The 21,535-nt window shown below is 41.3% G+C and overlaps 1 protein-coding gene and 1 pseudogene across 5 annotated transcripts in view; one reads left to right on the top strand and one right to left on the bottom strand.

The window, feature by feature from the left end:
- CCDC15 (coiled-coil domain containing 15) overlaps nt 1–21,535 on the top strand; it is an 80,520-nt gene that overhangs the window by 14,989 nt on the left and 43,996 nt on the right. For 3 of the 4 annotated variants that reach the window (XR_014779337.1, XM_084782033.1, XM_084782032.1), the window contains exons 5-9: nt 6,888–7,001; nt 12,820–12,927; nt 13,380–13,763; nt 15,605–15,727; nt 17,331–17,453. Coding sequence is in view for 3 of the 4 variants with exons in the window: in XM_084782033.1 (XP_084638159.1) it covers nt 6,888–7,001; nt 12,820–12,927; nt 13,380–13,763; nt 15,605–15,727; nt 17,331–17,453 (852 nt within the window). In the remaining variant the exon portion in view is untranslated. The remainder of the gene's footprint in view (nt 1–6,887; nt 7,002–12,819; nt 12,928–13,379; nt 13,764–15,604; nt 15,728–17,330; nt 17,454–21,535) is intronic. The other variant, XM_084782034.1, reaches the window with a different exon arrangement.
- LOC311597730 (large ribosomal subunit protein eL6-like) lies at nt 17,470–20,176 on the bottom strand (annotated as a pseudogene). The gene is made up of 2 exons: nt 18,644–20,176; nt 17,470–18,299 (listed from the first exon to the last, which is right to left on the bottom strand). The product of its transcript is annotated as a large ribosomal subunit protein eL6-like (transcript).

Below are 21,535 nucleotides of genomic sequence, written 5' to 3'. Positions count from 1 at the left end.
AGAAACAGTTTATTGGGGCTTACAGTTTCAGAGGGTGGGTCCATGACCTTCATGATAGGAGCATGGCACCAAGCAGGCATGGCGCTAGAGCAGTACGGAGTCATAGAAAAGAGGGGAGAGGAGATAACTAGGAACAGTGTTAGCTTACTAAACCTCAAAGTCCACTCCAAATGACATACCTCCTTCAATAAGACCCTCCTAACATTTCTCAAACAATTCCATCAACTGGGGACAAAACAGTCAATATATGAGCCTATGGATGCCACGCAGGTAGTTCAGGCTAACCCAAGCAAAAGAATGTTTGTATCAAGAAAGCACATAGTGCTGGAGAGATTGCACATTGGTTAAGAGCATACTGGTTTTACATAGTCATCGTGAGGCCTGCCTAGACTACATGAGACCTTATCTCAAACCCACTCCCCTACTACAACATCAGTATAATTTGCAGATGTACTGCATTATATTTAAATAAATTAAACTTTGCATAGCTATTATGACATTGAACACAAATTGACAATAATTCCATAGTAACAAAGTAAGTAGCATTCTATAAATATTAAGCCCTATTTCCCCCTATGCCTTACATAGTATTAATAGTTTTAGTTTGGTTATGTATAAATTCTACCTTTCCAATGGGCTATATTACATGAACAAATTAAAAGAGCTAAAGGAAAAAAGATAATAGATATATTTGTTAAAATTTTACCCTGTATACTTGGTGAATGCTTTAAATTTCTTTTATCATATAATAATACTGGTCTAGATTTTGACACTTAAATTTCAACATTTGTGTATGTATGTATATTCATACATATATGCATATATATGTGTGTATGTAATTTCATTAGGAAAAAGTCTCTTTGCTAATGATTAAAACTGTTTCTGAGCATGGTAGATTTTTCTGTGGTTGTTGGATGTAGAAGATACCATATCAAGACCTGTATTACTTGATATGCAAGTATTCAGCCACTGTTCCCAGCAGCTGAGGCTAGGAAGGAGGCTGTCAACCTTTATGAGAGCTTGTACAATACCTGTTTGGCTCAGAAGGCACTAGAAGTGGCTGTTTATCACATACAAGATAGTCTCTTAAGAGTCAGTGTGAGTGAACATTTGTTGCCTGGTATTTCTGTTTCATGGAAGAAAACCTAGGCTTGTGTTCTCTAGGGTGTGCCTAAGGTCTGAAATAGTATGTGTATGTAGTTGTGTAAACAGATAAAAGAATAAAGTGTATAAAATATCCATATTTTAAAAACAGAACTAATTTGTCCATTTTCTCATTTCTTCCTTCTGAAAAGCAACTATTTGATTTTTTTAAAAGTTTTATGTTTTGGTAGCAACAATCATCTTTCTAAGTAATAGCTGTTTTGTGGCGAAACTTAGCTGGGGAGACACAACACATATTCACACGACTTAGGGAACATACAACAGACCAAAGTACAGATACCACCAAGGTCCAATTTAATGAACCAGTGCATTTGATTAGGGTTGCTTACAGAAGTATAGGTGAAAGGTTACTAACAAAAGCAGAAAGATTCAAAGGCAGCTGCATCACTAAAGCCCACCCCAGCATGGCTGACAGCTCACACAGTTGGGAACCTGAAACACACTGCATAGCCTTCAGGCAGCTCCACACATTGGAGAGTGCCCTTCCCAGGTGCCTCAGTTGGTCTAACCCTCTCCCAGGCAGCTGGTCTGGTCTGGGTCTTCTCTGCTGGTTTTCTCAGAGTCTTCTTTGATGCTCAGCTTGTTGGAGTCTTGGTGGGTCAGCTGCCTTACTTCTCTGTGTAGCTCGGCTTCGGAGGTGGGTGCTCAGATTTTATTGCTCACTCTGGCAGGGAGGGGCCTGGTGAATCTGGTCAGTTTCAGGGACTTATTGAAGTTATTTTGGGTTTTAAAGAGTTTTTCTGTTTTAAGGAGTTCCCTGGGATTGGGATAAATGTTTCAATCTGAGAGGAAGCTATTACACAACATAAGCATATGATAGAGAGTCTCACTGATGTCCCATTAGGCTCTCCGTGCTTTCCTTCTTGTCATTACATATATACCCGTCCCTTACCCTCTCTTTATAATATTACAACGTTATAATTTTATTTAGATTGAGTATTTTCATATACTCATGTGCTATAAGTATTAATGACAGCTGAGCCAGGTGGTAACTACAATTCCTTTTTTGGTGAGGGGTGGGGATGGGGGTGGGGCTGAGACAGGATTTCTTTGTGTAGTCCTGGACTCACTTTGTAGACCAGGCTGGCCTTGAACTCATGGAGATCCTCCTGCCTCTGCCTCCCAGAGTGTGGGATCACAGATGTGTGACACCACGCCTGGCTGCAATTACTTTTTTATCTGGAGTTATATTTATTTGTTTTTATTTGCTAGGTTTTTTGGTACATTTATGAATTTTTCATTTCCAGCAGGGACTTGTTTGTTTTTTAAATTATTATTTTTATTTATGGAAATGTGTGTGTTGTGGGGGTTGTGCTCACGGAGGACAGAAGAGGGTGTCAGATCCTTTGGTGCTAAAGTTATGGCAACTGTGAGTCACCCAACATGAGTGCTGGGACTGAACTCAGGTCCTGTGGAAGCACATTCACTATGTGCTCTTAGGGGCTGAGCCATTTCAGGAGCCTATTTCTTTATTTTGGGGCAGTCTTCCTAACTGAGGCTTTCCTGGAACTTACTGCTTGGCTGAGGCTGGCCTTGAAGTTGCAGCAGTCATGCTGCCTGAGTCTCCTACATGCTGGAATTATAGACATGAGACACTACAGTCAGCTCCATCAAGAAAGCTTAAATCGGGCTGGAGAGATGGCTCAGAGGTTAAGAGCCCTGTCTGCTCTTCCAGAGGTCCTGAGTTCAAACCTCAGTAACCACATGGTGGCTCACAACCATCTATAATGTGATCTGATGCCCTCTTCTGTCATGTAGGTGTACATGCAAATAGAGTACTCATATACACAAAATAAATAATTCTAAAAAAAAAAAAAAGAAAGAAAGCTTAAATCTTGGTTAGTCATTTCAATGCTAGTCTGCTAATAATAATTAATAGCTGTAAAAGAATGAGTTATGTGTCTAGTTTTGTGTAAGAAAGACACTGTTAAAATTTGTATTTTGAATCTACTTTAAAAAGTTGTTCACTTTACATCCAATTGTGGCCTTCTCTCTTGTAGCCTTTTGGTCCTACCCTTCTTCCTTCATACCCCCCTCCTCCCTCCCGTAGTCCTCAGAAAGGGGAGCCCTCCTCCTCTAACATCTGACCTCAGCTTATCAAGTCTCATCTGGACTGCCTATATTCTCTTCCTCTGTGGCCTGGCAAGGCCTTCCCCACCAGGGGAAAGTGATCAACAAGTGGGCACTGGAGTCCATGTCAGAAGGAGCTTCTACTCCCCATATTATGGGACCCACAAGCAGACTGTGCTGCCTATCTACGACATCTGAGCAGAGGGTCTGGGTCTTCACCATGCACGGTCCTTGGTTGGTGCGTCAGTCTCTGCAGCACCCCCTCCCCCGGCCTGGATTGGTTGGCTCCATTGGTCTCCCTGTAGAACTATCCTCTTCAGGTCCTTTCATGTCCCAACTCTTCTGTAAGACTCCTTGTACTACACCCCGAACTTTGACTGTGAGTCTCAGCATCTGCTTCATCCCCTGTTAGGTGGAGTCTCAGAGGACCTCTATGGTAGGCTCCCATCCTGTTCATTCTCTTCAACTGCTTCCCGTGTCTAGTCCGTTTGCCCTTCTGAATGAGAATTAAGTATACTTTTAAAAATACACATATAAAGCCGGGCATGGGGGCACACACCTTTACTTTAATCCCAGGACTTGGGAGGCAGAGGCAGGCAGACTGCTGTGAGTTTGAGGCCAGCCTGGTCTACAAAGTGAGTCCAGGATAGCCATGGCAACGCAGAGAAATCCTGTCTTGATCCCCCACCCCTAATACACATATAAGTAAGTACACACACACACACACACACACACACACACACACACACACACACACACACACACAGAGTGATCACCGTTATCTTACAAGTGTTCCCTCTGCCCCCAGACAGGGTTTTCTGTGTAGACTAGGCTGGCCTCAAACTCACAGAGATCCACCTGCCTCTGCCTTCTTGAGTGGTGGGATTAAAGGCCTGTGCCACCAGGCTTGACTACAAGTATTCTTTTATACTAATTTCTTTTAATTATCAAATAATTTTGTACTAGTAGCTATTTTCTGTGTTTTTATGTAATGAGTATTCACATTGGCCCTTTCATTTTTTGAGACAGGGTTTCTGTTACACAGACCCTGGCTGTACTGGAGTCTCTTTGTAGACCAGGCTGGCCTTGATCTCACAGAGATCCACCTACCTCTGCCTCCCAAGTGTTGGGATTAAGGGCATGCCCCATCACGCCTGGCTAGCCATCTATCAGTTTTGTGTTGTTTGTTTGTTTTGATATTTTGAGACCAGGTTTCTCTGTGTAGCCTTGACTGTCCTGGACTTGCTTTGTAGACCAGGCTGGCCTTGAACTCAGAGATCTGACTGCCTCTGCTTCCTAGAGTGCCTGGCTTATATCAGTATTCCTAACCACATCTGCAAGGGCCCTTTTGCCTTGTAAAGTATCATTTAGAGTTCCAGAGATTAGGATCTAGTATTTTTGGGTGGGCCATATTCATACTCTTACAGTTCTTGTCATTGAAGAGGCTTTTACCAGGTTGAAGTGTGGCAGAGAGTTAGGGTAATGGAAGAGAAGCAGAACACTGTGCTTTTTCTGCTGCTCGAATGGTTGGAAAGCTTGCTTATAACTTGGACTCTACTAGAAATTAGTATTTGATGGGAGATGAAGATTCTGCAACAGACTTGGGAGTCCTTGGCTTAGGTATGGGTCACTGAAACCTAGTTTATTCAACAATGAAATAGAGTGACATAGCTTGCTCTACATTGTTTAACTCCAACTGCACAGAATGTCTTTTTGCATGTGAATGACTGTCTTGATTTCTGTGGCCACTCCGCACCTGATCTAGAAATCTTCCTTTTGGTGGAACAAAGAGTAATGTTCCAAACTGGTTTAGACCACTATAAGCAAGAATTAAGGAGAGAAGATATACTGTGGGACATAGGATTGGTAGTAAGAGTGGGTTTTTTTTTTTTTTAATCATTAACTCATTTTTAGTAAAAAATATCTAGTGCTGATTACTGTATTGGCAAATCATAGTTTTCTTTAAGGAAGAGTTGATACCATTAGCATTTTAATGAGTGGATTAGAACTATTTCTAGACTGGGTGCAGTGGCATATGCCTATAATCCCAGCATTTGGGAGGCAGAAGCAGGTGGATCGATGTGAGTTCAAGGCCAACCTGGTCTATAAGATCAAGTCCAGGGCAGCCAAGGCTACACAGAGAAACCCTATCTAAAAAAACCACCACCAACAAAAAGTGTTCCTAGCTTTGCTATAATTTATTTAATTAGTGTGGAGATGTTTGTCCTTTACCTGATGCCTTCCTTATTTTAAAATGAAATGGTACATGGGTATTTTTCTCTTAAATGAACATTCTTTGAAGATTTGAGAGAAATAAAATAGGTTGTGCTACTGGAAAAGAAAATAGTTATGTACTTAAAATCACTGGAACAAAGAGTGACTCTAAAGCTATATGATGGTTACATATCAATTGTTTCTTAGAATAATTGAAACAAAATAGTTCTTATTATACAATATATGCATTCTACATTAACTTAATGTGATGGTCAGCTTTCATTGTCAACTTGACACAGTCTAGAATCACCTGGGAAGAGAGTTTCCATGAGGGACTGTCTGCATTGGGTTAGCCTCGTTCTTGGAGAGTTGTTCAGTTAAGCTCATTGATGTGGGTAGTGTCATTCCCTAGGCCACGGGCTCCGAACTATAACAAGAATGGAGAAACCATATTGAGTACAAGCGAGGAATCAAGGGAGCATGTGTGCACTCATTTCTTTCTGCTCCTCACTGGGTACAATGTGACTAGCTCTTTGAATTTTCTACCTTGGCTACCCTACAGGGACGAACTGTAACCTGGAATTGTAAATTGAAATAAGCCACTCACTCCTGTCCCCAACTCCCACCTCTGAGTTGCCTTTATCAGGGCATATTTATCACAGCAACAGAAGAAATGAAACTGTAGAGTATTTAGGAAGGCTTCCTGTAGGAAAAGGAAATCAGAGAAAAGGCTAGAGTTAGTTTTCAAATGAGATAGGTAGAGAAAAGACTCTTGTAAATAAAGAAATAAGAGTTTTAGGCAGGAGGATCCTCTGAGGACAAAGGGAGGGGGGAAGAGGAAGGGAGGATGAGACTGGGAGGGGAGGAGGGAAGGCGCTATGATCAGGATGTAAAATGAATTAAAAAAAAAAAGAGTTTTAGGGGAGTAGTGGTGCACACCTTTAATCCCAGCACCAGGATGGCAGAGGCAGATGGATCTCTGTGTCTCTGGTCTACAAAGCCAGTCCAGGACAGCCAAGCTACATGGAAAAACCATGTCTTGAAAAAAGTTTTAGGAGAACTAGGCATGGAGTTTTATAGCAAGGAATAACAAAAACATTTATATAAGATGAATAGAAGGTAAGCAATGTATTTGCTCAATAATTTCTAAGTATATTTAGATATTATTTTCTTACATTTTATATATATAAAGTATATATCATTTAAAAATAGATTTGACTGATAGACCTTAAATAAGTTACCAAGTTTCATCTTAGACTATTGGCAGCAATACTATACAGCACTGTCAGCAGATTAAAGTCTCCTTGGCAAGTAATCCTCTTGTCTTGAGTCTGGCATCTTTTAATAATAGAGCCCTGTTTTCCTGTTGGAACACTCAGCACACTTGGTATTAAGACTTTAACCTGTTTTGTTTTCTTTTTCTCACCTTTCCTTGGCAGCTTAGTCAAACTATGAAACAGGCACGGCACCAGCTGGCATCTTTTAAAACTGTGAGTGAAAAAAAGACATCAGTGTTTCTAAATGGCAGATACAAAAGCTCTCCCACCCAAGAGGTAAATTAATTTTCAGTATGCTGTTTTAAAAAATATGTAAAAATAATATGTGATAAGGTATAGCTAGGGATTTATTTTTATATCAATATAATTTAGAAATGTAAAATAATTGGAGTAATCTTTAGTATCCCTTAATAGGGAATACTTGAGTAAATTAAGATAGATCTAAATACAGCTATTCTTTAAAAAAAAAATCATTATTTCAAATAATATCTGAAGATTAGGGAATACTTTGAGTTGAAAAAAGCAGAATATAAAATTACATACACTATAACCTTAATTTTAAAAATAGATGTATTTATTTAACAAATGTTGGCATTATGTTGGTGAAAATAAAGAGAGAGATCTGCCAGGGGCCCTCTGTACTAGTAGGGAAGTATGTCATCAACAAGTAAATACCAGAATCGGAAGTGAGAAGTGCATGTGGTAAAGAAAAATGAGATGGGGAGAGAATGCTCTGCACAGACAAACGCGTGCAGAAGGTTAATACTGCTCGTCTTTTCCTCCCTTGCACTTGCTGGGAATCTAATCCAGGGCCTCACATTTTTGCATAATATAAATAGTTTTTATTTCTTTCTGTTTTTTTAAATTTTGTAACATATGTTTTATTTTCTAATAAGAAAATAGTAAGTACTAATTTTGTTTGGTTTTCAAGACAGGGTTTCTCTCTGTAGCCTTGGCTGTCTTGGAACTAACTTTGTAGATCAGGCTATCCATGAACTCAGAGATCCCCTTGCCTATGCCTTTCAAGTGCTAAGATTAAAGGTGTGCACCACCACTGCCTGATATCAATACAAATTTATTTTTGGAGAGACAGAGTTTTTCTGTGCAGCCTTGGCTGTGCTATATTCACTTTGTAGACCAGGCTGGCGTAGAACTCAGTTCTTTCTGCAGTTTCAGTATACCTATTTTACATATGGCAGAGACTGGATACATTGTGTGCTGTTTAACTTTAGCAATACAGTCAGGGAAATGTGTTGCTAGTTGATTTCCTTCTTGTGTAAAATTACAGTGCATATTCAGACAAACTAAAAAATACAGCACTATTCACTAGGTGACCACGACATAGGTGTCTCAATACAGCCATCAAAGACATTTGTCTCTATGCTTGGCTCAGCACTAAACTATGACTACCTCCCTCTTCAGTATTAAAAATTTATAAGTTAAATTTAAAAAGCAAATGAGCATCTGTATATTCACATATGGTAACCCATCTTCGATATATTGTTCCTTTTGCCTAGTATCCTGTTGTGAGTTTTGAAATACCGATACCTTTTCTTTTGTGCCTTGCTTTTCCCTAAGCCTGCTATGGATTTGGGCCATAAGAGGCACTGGTGGCTAACATTAGAAAAAGGACTGGACGCTTTCTAATACGCCAGGAAAAAAGTGCTCTTGGTTCCTAGAGATTGATATTTTACACTGTTTGGAATATACGCAGACATTTCAATTGGTGTTTTTCCAGAGAAAATACTGTTCACATAATTAATCCTGTAGAAGAGAGGATTAATCCTGAGATAACATCCTTGTACAAACCAGTTTCATACGTCAGAGGTGCCATATGAGTGTAATTTCTTATTATGACAGTGATAATGAGTTCAAGGTTGCTGGTTGTTTCCAGAGAATGCCATGTCCTTTTTTCAGATAAAAGAATAGAAATAGACCCACTTCGAATAAGTTGGGAATGATGTTGAAATTAGTGGAGTTTTCTCACCCTTACATCTGACCTGTGTTCTGCCTTCTCATATGTGCAAAGTGGAAACTACCTATCAAAAAGGACTACATCCTAACCCAGTTGAGCTCTGCTTTCATTTTCTTTTAGTGGCATTGCATCCTCTCTAATTGTTAATGTCATTCAAAATTGGAGATACGAGCACAACATGTTCTTGCTTGGCCCTTGTCATGTTGCCAAAACTGAAATCATGGTCTCCTATAATCAGTGACTAAAATGACAGCAAGGTGTCTTTTTTAAAGCTTATATATTCTTCCAGTATATATTTTTCCACATGTTGATGTGTGATTTGTTTGTATGTTTGAAATAAAAATAATTGTTTTCCTTTATCCTAAGCTAAAGTGAGTATCATGAGGCCATTGCTTCCCCTAGATTGGCTTGTTTTACCTTTCCAGAAAACACTTGTTTGAAAACCAGCACGCATCCAAATAAATAAAGAAGCAAGAGAGGAAACCCCTTGTGAAGTCTATGTAGGCCCTTTAACTACAGTGCATTACCAGAACTTTATAGAAAATCAGGCAGGGAAATGCAGATACAGAAACTAATTGCCCATTTGTGTCTCTTGTGAAGAGAAAGTCTATTGAAAAATTTTAATTGAATCATCTTTTTAAATGCATATCAAGTCACAACAGGACTGATCAAAATGGATCATCTTTTTTTAATATCCTGGTCATAGCCCCATCCTTCCTTATCTCCCAGTCCCACCCTCCCTCTCCCCCATTTCCCTCTCCTACTCTTCAGAAAAGGGGAGCCCTCCTTCCTGTCTACCCCAGTTCATCAAGTCTTATCAGGACTGAGTGTCTTCTCTTCCTGTGGCCTGGCAAGGCAGTCCTGCCATGAGGAAGTAATTGGAAAGTTGGCAAGAGAGCACAGTTTAGGGAGAACCCCAGCTCCCCTTACTAGGGGACACACGTGAAGTCTGAGCTGCCTATCAGCTACATCTGTGTAGCTAGATCCAAGCCACGCATGGTCCTTGGTTGGTGCTTCAGTCTCTGCAGGCCCCTCTGGGCCCTGGTTAGTTGCCTCTGTTGGTCTTCTTGTGAAACTCCTGTCACCTCCAGGTCCTTTTCTCCTTCCCTCCACTTTTCCACAAGGCTCTCTATGTATCGTCCAGTGTTTAGCTGTGAGTCTCAGCATCTGTTTCGAGGCGCTGCTGGCTGACGCCTCTCAGAGGACAGCTCTGCTTGACTTCTGTCTGTAAGTGTAGCAGAGTATCCTTAATTGTGTCAGGGGTTGGTTGTCTTCCCATAGGGTGGGTCTTGGGTTGGGCCAGGCACTGGTTGGAACTTCCCTCAATCTCTGCTATATCTACGCATTCTTTATCCCTGCACATCTTGTAGGCAGGATGAATTTTGAGTTGAAGTTTTTATGGATGGGCTGTTGTTCCCTTCCCTCTACTAGGAGGCTTGTCTAGTTAGAGGGTGTCCTCTTCAGTGGATTATCTTTTTATTGTAAATGTTTAAATGTTATTTCTGTGTTGTGAATATTAGTCTATTAGAAAGTAGACATATACAAACTCCTTCCATTCTGTATTCTATCATTTCATTTTATTAGTAGCCTCATTTATAGGCTCCAAATTTTAGTTTTCGGGTGGTCTAATAAATTTTTGTCTTTTTTTTAAATTCTTTTTTTTTTATTAATTTATTCTTGTTACATCTCAATGGTTATCCCATCCCTTGTATCCTCCCATTCTTCCCTCCCTCCCATTTTCCCCTTACTCCCCTCCCCTATGACGGTTCCTGAGGGGGATTTCCTCCCCCCTGTATATGCTCATAGGGTATCAAGTCTCTTCTTGGTAACCTGCTGTCCTTCCTCTGAGTGCCACCAGGTCTCCCCCTCCAGGGGACATGGTCAAATGTGAGGCACCAGAGTACGTGAGAAAGTCATATCCCACTCTCCACTCTACTGTGGAGAGTGTTCTGTCCATTGTCTAGATCTGGGTAGGGGTTTAAAGTTTACCGCCTGTATTGTCCTTGGCTGGTGCCTTAGTTTGAATAGGACCCCTGGGCCCAAATCTGCCTACCATAATGTTCTACTTGTAGGTTTCTAGGACCCTCTGGATCCTTCTACTTTGCTATTCTCCCATGCTTCTCTCATCCAGAGTCTCAATGGGATGTCCTCCGCTCTGTCCCAGGTTCCTGGTAAGTGAAGGCTTTCATGGGACATGCCCCTTGGGCTAGTGTGCAGATATGTGAGTATATGCCATTTGAGTCTTTCTGCTTCTGGCTTAACTCACTCATTATGATCATTTCTAGCTCAATCCATTTGTCCACAAATTTGGGGAATTCCTTGTTTTTAATAGCTGAGTAGTATTCCATAGTGTATATGTACCACAGTTTCTTTATCCATTCTTCTATTGAGGGACACTTAGGCTGTTTCCATCATCTGGCTATTATGAATAAGGCTGCTATGAACATGGTTGAGCAAATTTTCTTGTTGTGTGCTGGAGCATCTTCTGGATATATTCCAAGGAGTGGAATAGCTGGGTCTTGAGGAAGCCCTATTTCCAGTTTTCTGAGATAGCACCAGATAGATTTCCAAAGTGGCTGTACTAGTTTGCATTCCCACCAGCAATGAAGGAGTGTTCCTCTCTCCCCACATCCTCGCCAGCATGTCGTGTCACTTGAATTTTTTGATTTTAGCCATTCTGATGGGTGTAAGATGGAATCTCAGAGTTGTTTTAATTTGCATTTCCCTGATGACTAAGGAGGTTGAGCATTTCTTTAAGTGTTTCTCAGCCCTTTGATATTCCTGTGTTGAGAATTCTCTGTTTAGTTCCAAGCCCCATTTCTCAATTGGGTTATTTGGTTTGGTGGTGTTTAATTTCTTGAGTTCTTTATATATTTTGGATATTAGACCTTTGTCAGATGTAGGGTTGGTGAAGATCTTTTCCCAGTCTGTAGGCTCTTGACAGTGTCTCCTGCCTTACAGAAGCTTTTCAGCCTCATGAGGTCCCATTTATTAATTGTTGACATTAAGGCCTGGGCTGTTGGTGTTCTGTTCAGGAAGTTGTCTCCTGTGCCAATATGTTCCAGGCTCTTCCCCACTTTTTCTTCTAAGTGACTTAGTGTCTCTCGTTTTATGTTGAGGTCTTTAATCCACTTGGACTTGAGTTTTGTGCAAGGTGACAAATATGGGTCCAGTTGCAAAATTTTTGTCTTTTGTTGCTTACACTTTTAGTGTTGTTTCTCCTAACCATTGATGACAAGTCATGAAGTTTTATTCCTAGGTCTTCTAAGTACATTATAATTGTAGCTCTTACTTTACGGTCTGTAGTTATCTTGAATTCAATTTTCATGAGTGAATTGAAGATGTTACCCACTTCATTCTTTTTTTTTTTAGTTGATACCCAATTGTCTTTAATACCATTTGTTAGAGTTATTCTTTTCCCATTGAAACATCCCTGGCACCCTTGTCAGATGTCAGTTCACTGTAAATGTGTGGGTTTGTTTCTTACTTCTCAGATTTCTACTATTGTGTGTGTGTGTGTGTGTATGTGTTCTGCTTATTAATTCAGTTGGTTTGGGTTTTTTCTTTTTTAAACCAGCTGGTAGTTTGATTTTTGCGTCTGTAGATCAACTTGTGATCTAAAACGTTGGAAATGTGGCCAGGGTGTGTGTGCGCGCGTGTGTGTGTGCGTGCGTGTGCGTGTGCATGTGTGCGTGTGCGTGTGCGTGTGTGCGCACGCGTGTGCGTGTGTGCGCACGCGTGTGTGTTCAGTAAGGCTTGAGTATATTTCCCAGGCTGGTCTCAACTCAAGGGCTCAAGTTTCTACCTTCAAAGTCCTGAGATGACATATTGCCCACCAAATCCTGTACTGTTGCCAAAGAACAATATTGTCTCCCACTGTGAATGTAGGATACCTTTTCATGTATTTAGATTTTTAATGCCTTTAAAATGTTTAATAGTTTTAAGTGTACAGCCTTGTATTTTATAAGCATTTAAAGCTATTTGACTACATTGTCCTGCTAGACTTGTTTGCGGTTTCTAAAGTCTTATAGTTCTCAAAGTTTTATTGCAAACATATGGTTTCTACTTGTAATAGCCACATTTAGTGGGTTTTTAGAAAATTGTTTACTTTTTCTTTAGGACATTGACTGTGAGGAAATTTCATCTGTTGTGACATGTGAGGAGAGAGAAAATTATTTTATGGATTACCAGCGGGATCTCCTTTCTGAAGGCAAAGAAAAAGTTCAAGTAAGGCAATAAAAGTAAACCAGTGACCTAGGGGCACTGAGCTATGTAGTCTTAGCAACTTGGGAGACTGAAGCAGAAGGATTACAAGTTCAAAGTCAGCTTTGGATACGGAGTGAGTTCAAGGCCAACCTGAACAATTTTGTGAGAACGTACCCTGAAATAAAAAGAGGATCAAATATGTAGCCCAGTGGTAGAGTGCATGCCTAGCATGTTTGAAGCCCTGGTTCAGTCAGCAATAATGCAAAAAAGTAGTTTGGCTTGGTTAGGGATTTATGGTATATTTAGGATGTTGACTCTGGTTATTTTAAAATTGAACAAATACTAAGTTTTCACCTTTTATTCTAGCTTTCTTTGATTATGGTATTATTTAAGATTATTTTAGGACTCATGGAAAAAATCTGGATTTTTGCTGCCACCTAACATTCTCTGTTTTTATTTATATTTCCTCTTAGAAAGTAAAATTCAAAAATCCATTATTTGTTGTGATAAAAGAAGAAGAACAAAACCACTTAAATCTCCGTAACCTTCAGGCTGTTCTTCCAGAAGCCCAGGATTATCTTGTAGAAGTTCAAGGCAGCCTTTCAGAGTCCCAGCATGAGGCGCTGGATGTCCAGAATGTTGAGCCCAAAGCTTCAAGAATTGAACCTACAGCTCTGGGTGTTGAGCCAGACGTCCAGGCCCCTGGAGTGGCTGTGAGGACAGAGCTTCAGGACGTTCTTAGAGCCCAGACGGCTAACATAGCTGGGAATCCTGAGTTGGAAGCCCAGGGCTTTCTACCCTTACATCAGACCTTTCTATCCAGAGACCAAGATTTTCTGCTCAGTTGTCATGACCAGGTATCTTTACCCAAACACCACTGTGTTCTCCCTAAATACTGCTACCAAAATACCAGGACCAGCATTTTCTACCAGTAGACCAGGAGTTTCCACCTAGAAGCCAGCTTGTTTTCCCCAAAGAGCAGAGTCATCCACTCAGATGTCAGAGCCAGGATCTCCCACCTATAGAACAGCGTTTCCAGCCCAGATATCAGTATCTTTTACCTATATATCAGGACCGAAGAGGTCTGCATGTTCTTCCTAAATGTCAGGATCATAATGTTCTTCCCAAAGACCAGAATAATCTACACAAATATCAGGAGCAGGATCTTCCACTCCAAAATCAGGTAAAATAGAGCAGGAAGTGGGTACAACAAGACCCGTGGGACTTTTGGGTTGCAGTAGGACCTGCAAGGATTCTTCTACAGCTGTTTTGGAGATTTCTAGTTGGAAATTTCCTGATTGATTTTTTTTTTTCAAAATTCCATGTTTCCTCCAAAATGTTTAAGTAATATCTGTAGTATATTCCCTCTAGCTGGGAGATTTATGGGTAGTAAACAATTCTTTATTAGGAAAAATATTTTTGGCAGCTGGAAGTTGAAAAGAGGCATGTCCCACAAGGACCCAGCTGTATCTTTCCACACAGGTTCCTGGCCAGATCTTTGCTAGAGATCACTTAGAGCCAAGGAAGAAGGTGATGTGCAGAAAGAACAGCACTTAGGAGGCTTGCAGTTGGCTAAATTCTCACCCGAGCCGGCAGTTTAAGTTATTATTCTTAACTAAGAAACCTTGCATTGTGTTTGTTCTTTTTTAGAGCAAATATGAAGAAGCCAGAGTCAGCTTCGAGAGGTAGACAGGGAGAGAGGCACTTCCTCTGATGTCTGTGGGCACTGTCAGGTCTCCATCGGGAGCAGAGCAACGCAGAGCAAACAAAGGACAGAGATTAGCAGAAACTTAACTGTTTGGGGTTTAGCTTGGATCTTGCAAAGATTCTCAGCTGAACTTGAGATCTGACAAAGCATGGCTTCCCGCCATTATATTTCATATTACTCTGAATTTAAAAATTACCCTGAGGCTTTTACCAGTCTTTTTTTTTAATATAAAATAAACCGTACTCACTTTTATGCTTTTACCAGTCTTAAATATAATTTTTGTCATATTATTTTTTCTAGACAATTGGTAGTTTTTTTCACATTTAGGAAGAAAACTTTAAGGAGCCATTCTCTGATATGACAGATAGGAAAGGGAAAGAAATCTTTTCTCTGGTGACTTATCAGTGTCCTCCTCCCAGACCACAAGGTCAGGACTTTAGCAGAGACTAGGTGGGGCAGAGTGGTATTAGTGGGATCCCAGCTCTAAGGTCTGTTAGAATGGCGCTCTCCTCTAAGAAGGATGAGCCTAGAATGTAAGCCCTCAGCAGTGTAGTTCTTTCTGCTCTCTTTTTCTCTTCTATCTTGTTCCTAATGATAATATGACCCTCTTTAGTAAACTGTGGAAGCTAAATAAATTCTCCCACTCAAAAGGCAGTTAGAATGTTTAGGATTGTTCTATATTGCTGAATCCCACAGTATCATCACAAATGTATTGTCCCAACATGAAGAGTTTAAGAAGTGTAGTTGCAAGCTATTTTAAGGCTTGGTGAGTTTGGTAGATGTTTTTGTGTGTGGTTTAGGATTAAGAATTAAATCTATAGAGTTGGATTAGAAGTGTAGTATTGCCACTGATTCCAAAGTATCAAGATTTCCATGGAGTTCTCCCTGAAGCAATTTGCAATCATGCAAGATTTTGATTCGCCTACTCCCTGGCTACATGATGATGGTTATGCAATTATTGCCGTTCTTGTTGTTTTTCTTATCCTTTAGGACATGTTTCTCAAGCAACCCTCAGCTTCTAGGAGAGGAGAAAGGCAGGACGAGAAGTTGCCTCTGGAGTGTCATCAGTATGCTCCACCTCATATCCAGGACGGAGTCTTCCTTAGAGAACAGGTAGAGAGCATCTATAGGATGGGGTCCATATAACCCCTGAAAGAGAAAAAGATCATTACTTCAATCAGGATTTATCAAGCTGGCTTGTATGTGGAATACATAAGCTCAAAGCTAAGAGTAAAATGTGTAGATATTTTTAAATGTGCAAAATAGCCCATGGTTTGCTTTAAAATACTCTTGAAAAAAGTCAGAGAAGGCACTGGAGAGATGGCTCAGTGTTTAAGAGCACTGGCTGTCCTCCAGAGGTATCAAATTCAGTTCCTAACCGCCCCCTCCCCACCCCCCAACACAAACACACTGTGGCTCACAACCTTCTATAGCTGCAGTTCCAGGGATCCAGTGTCTCCTTTTGACTTCTGCAGGCACCAGGCTTACTTGCAGTACACGGGTAAAACATATACATGCAAGCCGCACATTTAAAATAAAAAATTTTTAAAAGGTGGAGAAGTCATAGAGGTTGCTAGTAAAGGTACCATAATGGATTCATTATGCTATTTTGTTCCCACTTTATTGTGTGTTTGGAAATTTTTACGACATAGGCAGATGTGCGTGTACACACACACACACACACACACACAGCTTGTTCTGTCTTGACTCTAGGATTTTTTACTTGTACTATAATGAGCCCATTTCTGTTGATACAGTTTTGTAATTCCTTTTGATCAAGTGTATTAGGCAAATTTCATCTTGGGAAAAATGGAAGATTACAAGAGGGGTTGCTTTGGAGAACTGTACACATGCTTCACACAGCATTTAAGCCTAACCTTGCTGGGGGAGTGAGTAGAGATGAGTGTGGTGATGTAGTGAGGAGTGTGCTGCGGAGAACACATTGCTCAGACTTGGGCGTGAGACGTGACAGGCAGTGCAGGAATTGCTTCAAGCGTGTAGTCTTAAGGTCAGTGACAATGGACAAGGAACAGAAACAGACTGCCTTTCCGTTCTGTTTGCCATTCTGATGGATTAAAACTACTTCAGTCCTCATCAGAAGCTTTAATTGCTGCTGTAGATGTCGTTCTCTTGTTGGGCAATTTATGATGATAATTATGTTGTCTTTTAGTACAGAAGCTATGAGCAGGCATCACATGATATGATAGATGAGAAATGGAGAAAGAAGTTATAGCCAGTGTGTTATGGATGTGGTTTACTTGAAACCCAGGATCCGGGCTCTACCAGCAAGCAGGTAGAACAGAGTTCAGTAAGGTGTAAGCAGTGGGAAAAAGTAAGAATTTGGCCTGGGCCTTTCAAGTTATATTACTAACAAAGGCATTAATGTTATTATCTTCATTAATAACATTTTAAAATGGTAGCTTACCTTGATGAAGTATTAGCAACAGCCAGAATAGTGTTAGAACCTTGTATGCATTATCTTACTGAATTACCACAATCACCTGGAAGTTATGCTGGCATGCTCCTTGTTTTAGAGGTAAACTTTAAGGTCGTTTTTCAGATGCTGCTAAGATTGGTAGTGACAGGAAACATTTCTACTTTTATAGTATAATGGATCAGAACATTCTGGCTTTTTTAGATTACCTGAAGCCATCACTGAAGTCTGTAGCTTTTTCACTATTATGTCACCATTAACACAATTTGATGTGTATTTTAGAGCTTACATTTTAAGCAGCAGCCATCTGTTAGGACCGCTGAAGGTTGGCGAGAGGATTTGCATCTTGGTGGCCATGAATGTCTTCCACCCAGACAACCGAGAGATACCTGCAGCAGACGACAGGTACAGCAGCCCACGGAGTATGTGTGCTATTACAGACACCTTACTAACCTGCAAGCAGGGAGGCTGACCAAAACCACATTTCTGCAAAGGTTATTTTAGAGCTTGTGCTGGAACTTGTTAGGGTGATGCTGGCCCAAGTTTGGGCATATTGAATCAAGTTCTTTGTGTTAAAAGAAATGTCACAAGGCTGTGGTCTGTAAGTCTTATGTATTCTCACTAAAATTCTACTAAAATTCCCACTAAAATTGCTACTTATATGCTAACATGCCTGTCCCCCCCCCCCTTTTTTTTAATGTAATAAGCTGTTTAACTAGGTTGTTAGCAATTTAGAACACCAGTTTGTGAGGATACGTCCAGTTTGTCAGGGAGAACTGAGATTGCAGGTAGCCCTGCACCTGAGGAGCGGCTTTGATCTTTGGCAGAATCTGCGACTCCACAGTTTTCTGATCAGCCCAGTGCTGCTCTATAATCTTGCATTTCTCTTTCTCTGTGTCAAAGATCGGGCCCTCCTGGTACCTGGGCTTGCGCAGCTGCTGCTTCTTGAGGTAGCGTCTGTCAGGTGTTTGGAGATTTTAACCTTGCTGATACCAGCTTTTGTAAATGTGGTGAGACAAAGTTCTGGTGTTTTCTGCACAGAGGAACTCTGTTGAGGGCAAGAGATCCAGTCACAAGAAGCAAGCTGCTTCCCAGCTGATTCAGGAAAACCACTCTCTTGCCCCTGTGGCTCCCAGTGAGGATCAGGACGGTCCCAGGAGTGATGCTGGCACACAGCTTTCTCACGTGCTGACTGAAGGGCTTTTTGCCGTTGCTCAGCAGCTTCTGAGGCACATCTTCAGTAGATAATACCTAGACATTTTTCTTTTTTAATTAATTTATTTGGATTACATCTCCATTGTTATCCCCTCTCTTGTATCCTCCCGTTCCTCCCCTCCTTCCCACTTTCACCCTCCCCTAGGTCTGTGACAGAAGGGGACTTCCTTCGCCACCATATGGTCACAACCTATCAAGTCTCATCCTGGTAGCCTGCTTATCCTTTCTCTGAGTGCCACCAGGCCTCCCCACCACGGGCTTCAAATATGGGGCACCAGAGTTCATGTCAGAGTCAGTCCCCTCTCTCCACACAACTGTGGAGAATGTCCTGTCCATTGGCTGGATCTGAGTAGGGACCTAGACATTTTTCAAAGCTTCACCATCCGGGTACCACCATTCTTGTCACCACCTACTACTTTTGTGACGTAGCAAGGATCTCCTCCTTCTTCTTTTCCACCTCGGACTTTGCGGCTGAGTGTTTCCTTTTGTACAAGGCCTTTCTGGAACACGTTGCAGATTGGGAGTACTGCCAATTCCCCAACCAGGACAGGATTCCAGCTGCAGTGGGGCTTCCCCTTCTTGGGCTTTTTAACCTTAGGGCCACCCTTTTTGGCCGCACCAGTATCTGGGGTGCAGATTTCTTCTCCTTTGTGTCAGGCTTCTCCACTTTTTCACCCTCCATCTTGCAAGATAGGAAAGAGACATTCCTCCCTTTTTGTTTAATTAAAAATGAGGAACTAGGAAGGGGTGGTGAGGTGGGTGTGGGGCGTTGTATTCGAAAATGGCTGCTTCCTGCTGACTTGGGGGCAAAGACAACTTGGGGAAACACTGAGAGAATGGGGGTGGAAGAACAGGCTGCTGAAGTTCTGGGAGATCTGATCTGAGAACACTTGTGGCTGGGAGGGAAACTGCAGGTCAGGCTTGACTCAGTCTTCGAGGTTAGGCTGGAGCACCTGTGGTGGCTGTTTGGCACTGTCGTCGATTTAGGAAACCTGTACCTGCAGGATACTGGTTATATATATACGTATGTATGTATGTATGTATGTATGTATGTATGTATGTATGTATGTTAGGGAGAAAATTCCTTTAGGTGTACATTTGAAACTTGTGAGAGCAGAAGAGAGAAGGTTTGGAGAGGAGAAGAAAAAAGGCTTGATCATAGAAACCTCTTTACATTTACCCGATTGCTAGCAGTAAGTAAAATGTCCCATTTTGAATCTGTTATCTAAGGGATATTGAGGCCAAATTTGGAAGCCTTTAATGTAGGCATAGGGATTTGAATTTTTCCAGAAGGCACCCCAGAGGGGAACCTGGAGGGATGGGTGAATGGACTGCCCTATGGGGGGAGGAAGAGTCAGAGACCTGACAAGGCATGCCATGAGTGAGGTTTGACTCAGGGAAATTGGTGCAGTTTGTTCCAGCAGCTCTTCAGCACTGGTCAGAGATCAAGGCAGATACAGTCACCTACTACTAGGGTTTCGAGCATGTGCGAGAGGGGGAGGGTAGAAACCATGCTGGTAGAAGGAGATCTCACCAGGGAGAAGGTCCTAGATGAAGTGTTTGCACGTAGGTTGCCGAGAACAGCAAGAAGCATTTATGTTAACCAAAAGGGAAGACTCCCAGTCAGTGTTGGGTGCAAGCACGTAGAGATCGGGTAGCTGGAAAATCAGGGAAGTAAGTCTAAAAACCAGGGAAAGCGGAAGGAATCCCACCCTCTGAAATACGCAATAGGTGGGAAACTCAAGCTTTTGATTGTCAGTTCTTATCTGGATTCCATTTGACCTGAGAGGTAGGTTTAAGTAGATTTCCTGTAGCTTACAAGAAACCCTTTGACTTTATAAAGGGAGATAAGCTTCAGACATGTTAGCATTAACTTGTTATCTGCAGTGAAATATACATTGTAGAAAAGGACAGTAGACATAAACCTTTGTGTTATAGCCTAGCAGAGGCTTGGGAAAAAAACTTTGAGTTAAAAGCATGAATACTCTGGTGAGCTCAGGAAAGGCAGAAGCTTCGTAGATTCTGACATCTGTGAAACATTAATTAAAATGTCCCATTTTGAATCTCTTATCTAAGGGATATTGAGGCCTCAGGGAGGACAGACACCTCCTGTAGAACAGAAGGGCAAAAGCTCACTTGATCTTAATTTCCATCATGAGTACATATCATGAAAGGGGCTTCTCCCTCTATCAGAAGACTGGATGTATGTAAATCAAGCACAATGAGAAACATTTTTTAAAGTCTATACTTAAAAAACAAACCAAAGAAAATTTAAAATCTTGAACTTGGAACTGTGATAGTGGATCGTATAGTGGAATGTTATATCAGAGTTAGAGTAATAAATCAGAGCTCCAGTAATTAATGTCAAAGCTTTGAACAGTTTAACACAGCAGTAGCCCAGCAACAGAGAGAAATCTGAAACATTTTTATCTTTTTTGGATACCTTAAATCATCTTTTAGATCCCCCAACCTTCATAACTTGTATTTATCAACCTTAAAATGCCTTCTTAGATTCTCTAACATTCGTAATTTGTATTTACCAAACTTAAATCACCTTCCTAGACTCTCAAATACTTTCTTAGAAGCTTTCCTTTTTAACTGAAACTTCTGCATCCTTATCTAATTATTTACTATGAGACACAGGTGATTGCTGTGAGTAGTCACAGTCCTTTAGCTAAAAGAATGGTAAACGGGTGCATCTGAGACCTGCTTTTTAAGTCTGATAACAAGGCGAACTGTATGTAATCCTGACAGTAGCAGCTATAGGAATGAGACTTAAGGCCTGGTCCCCTGCATATGAAGGGGACTGAGAAGATAATCTGAAGCTGCCCTCATGACAGAAGTTGGCAATGTGACCGTGGGAGCTGAGTATGAGGTTAAAACAGACCAGCAGTGTTACCCTGGGCTCAGTGAGGGCGCCGAATCCAGGAGCCATCTGTCCTCTGCCAGGCCAAGGAGCTCGAAGGCTGAAAGTGTCTGGTCGGGCCTCCCATGGCTGGGCACAGAGAACAAGCCTGCGTGGGAGCATTTTGACTTCCAGAGGCCAGTCTGCCAGCAGGCACAGCGTAGCTTGTTGAGGCAGCTATGGAACCAGTGTCCCCTCCTGGCTGCATTCGAAACAGGTCCCTGGCAGAGTTGACTCAGGCTGGACCTCGGTGGGAGGGGGCATATCTCTAGAATTAATATATCCCTACTTAAAACTATCTTTGGAATTACCCATTTTCAGAGTCAGCAATACAATAGAACATTATAAAACAATTTTAACACTGCAT

The sequence above is a fragment of the Acomys minous genome (genome assembly GCF_964271855.1).
Source record: "Acomys minous genome assembly, chromosome: 5".
NCBI classification, from domain to species: domain Eukaryota; kingdom Metazoa; phylum Chordata; class Mammalia; order Rodentia; family Muridae; genus Acomys; species Acomys minous.
Note: the sequence above shows the minus strand (reverse complement) of the source record. Positions and strands in the feature narration are given on the sequence as shown.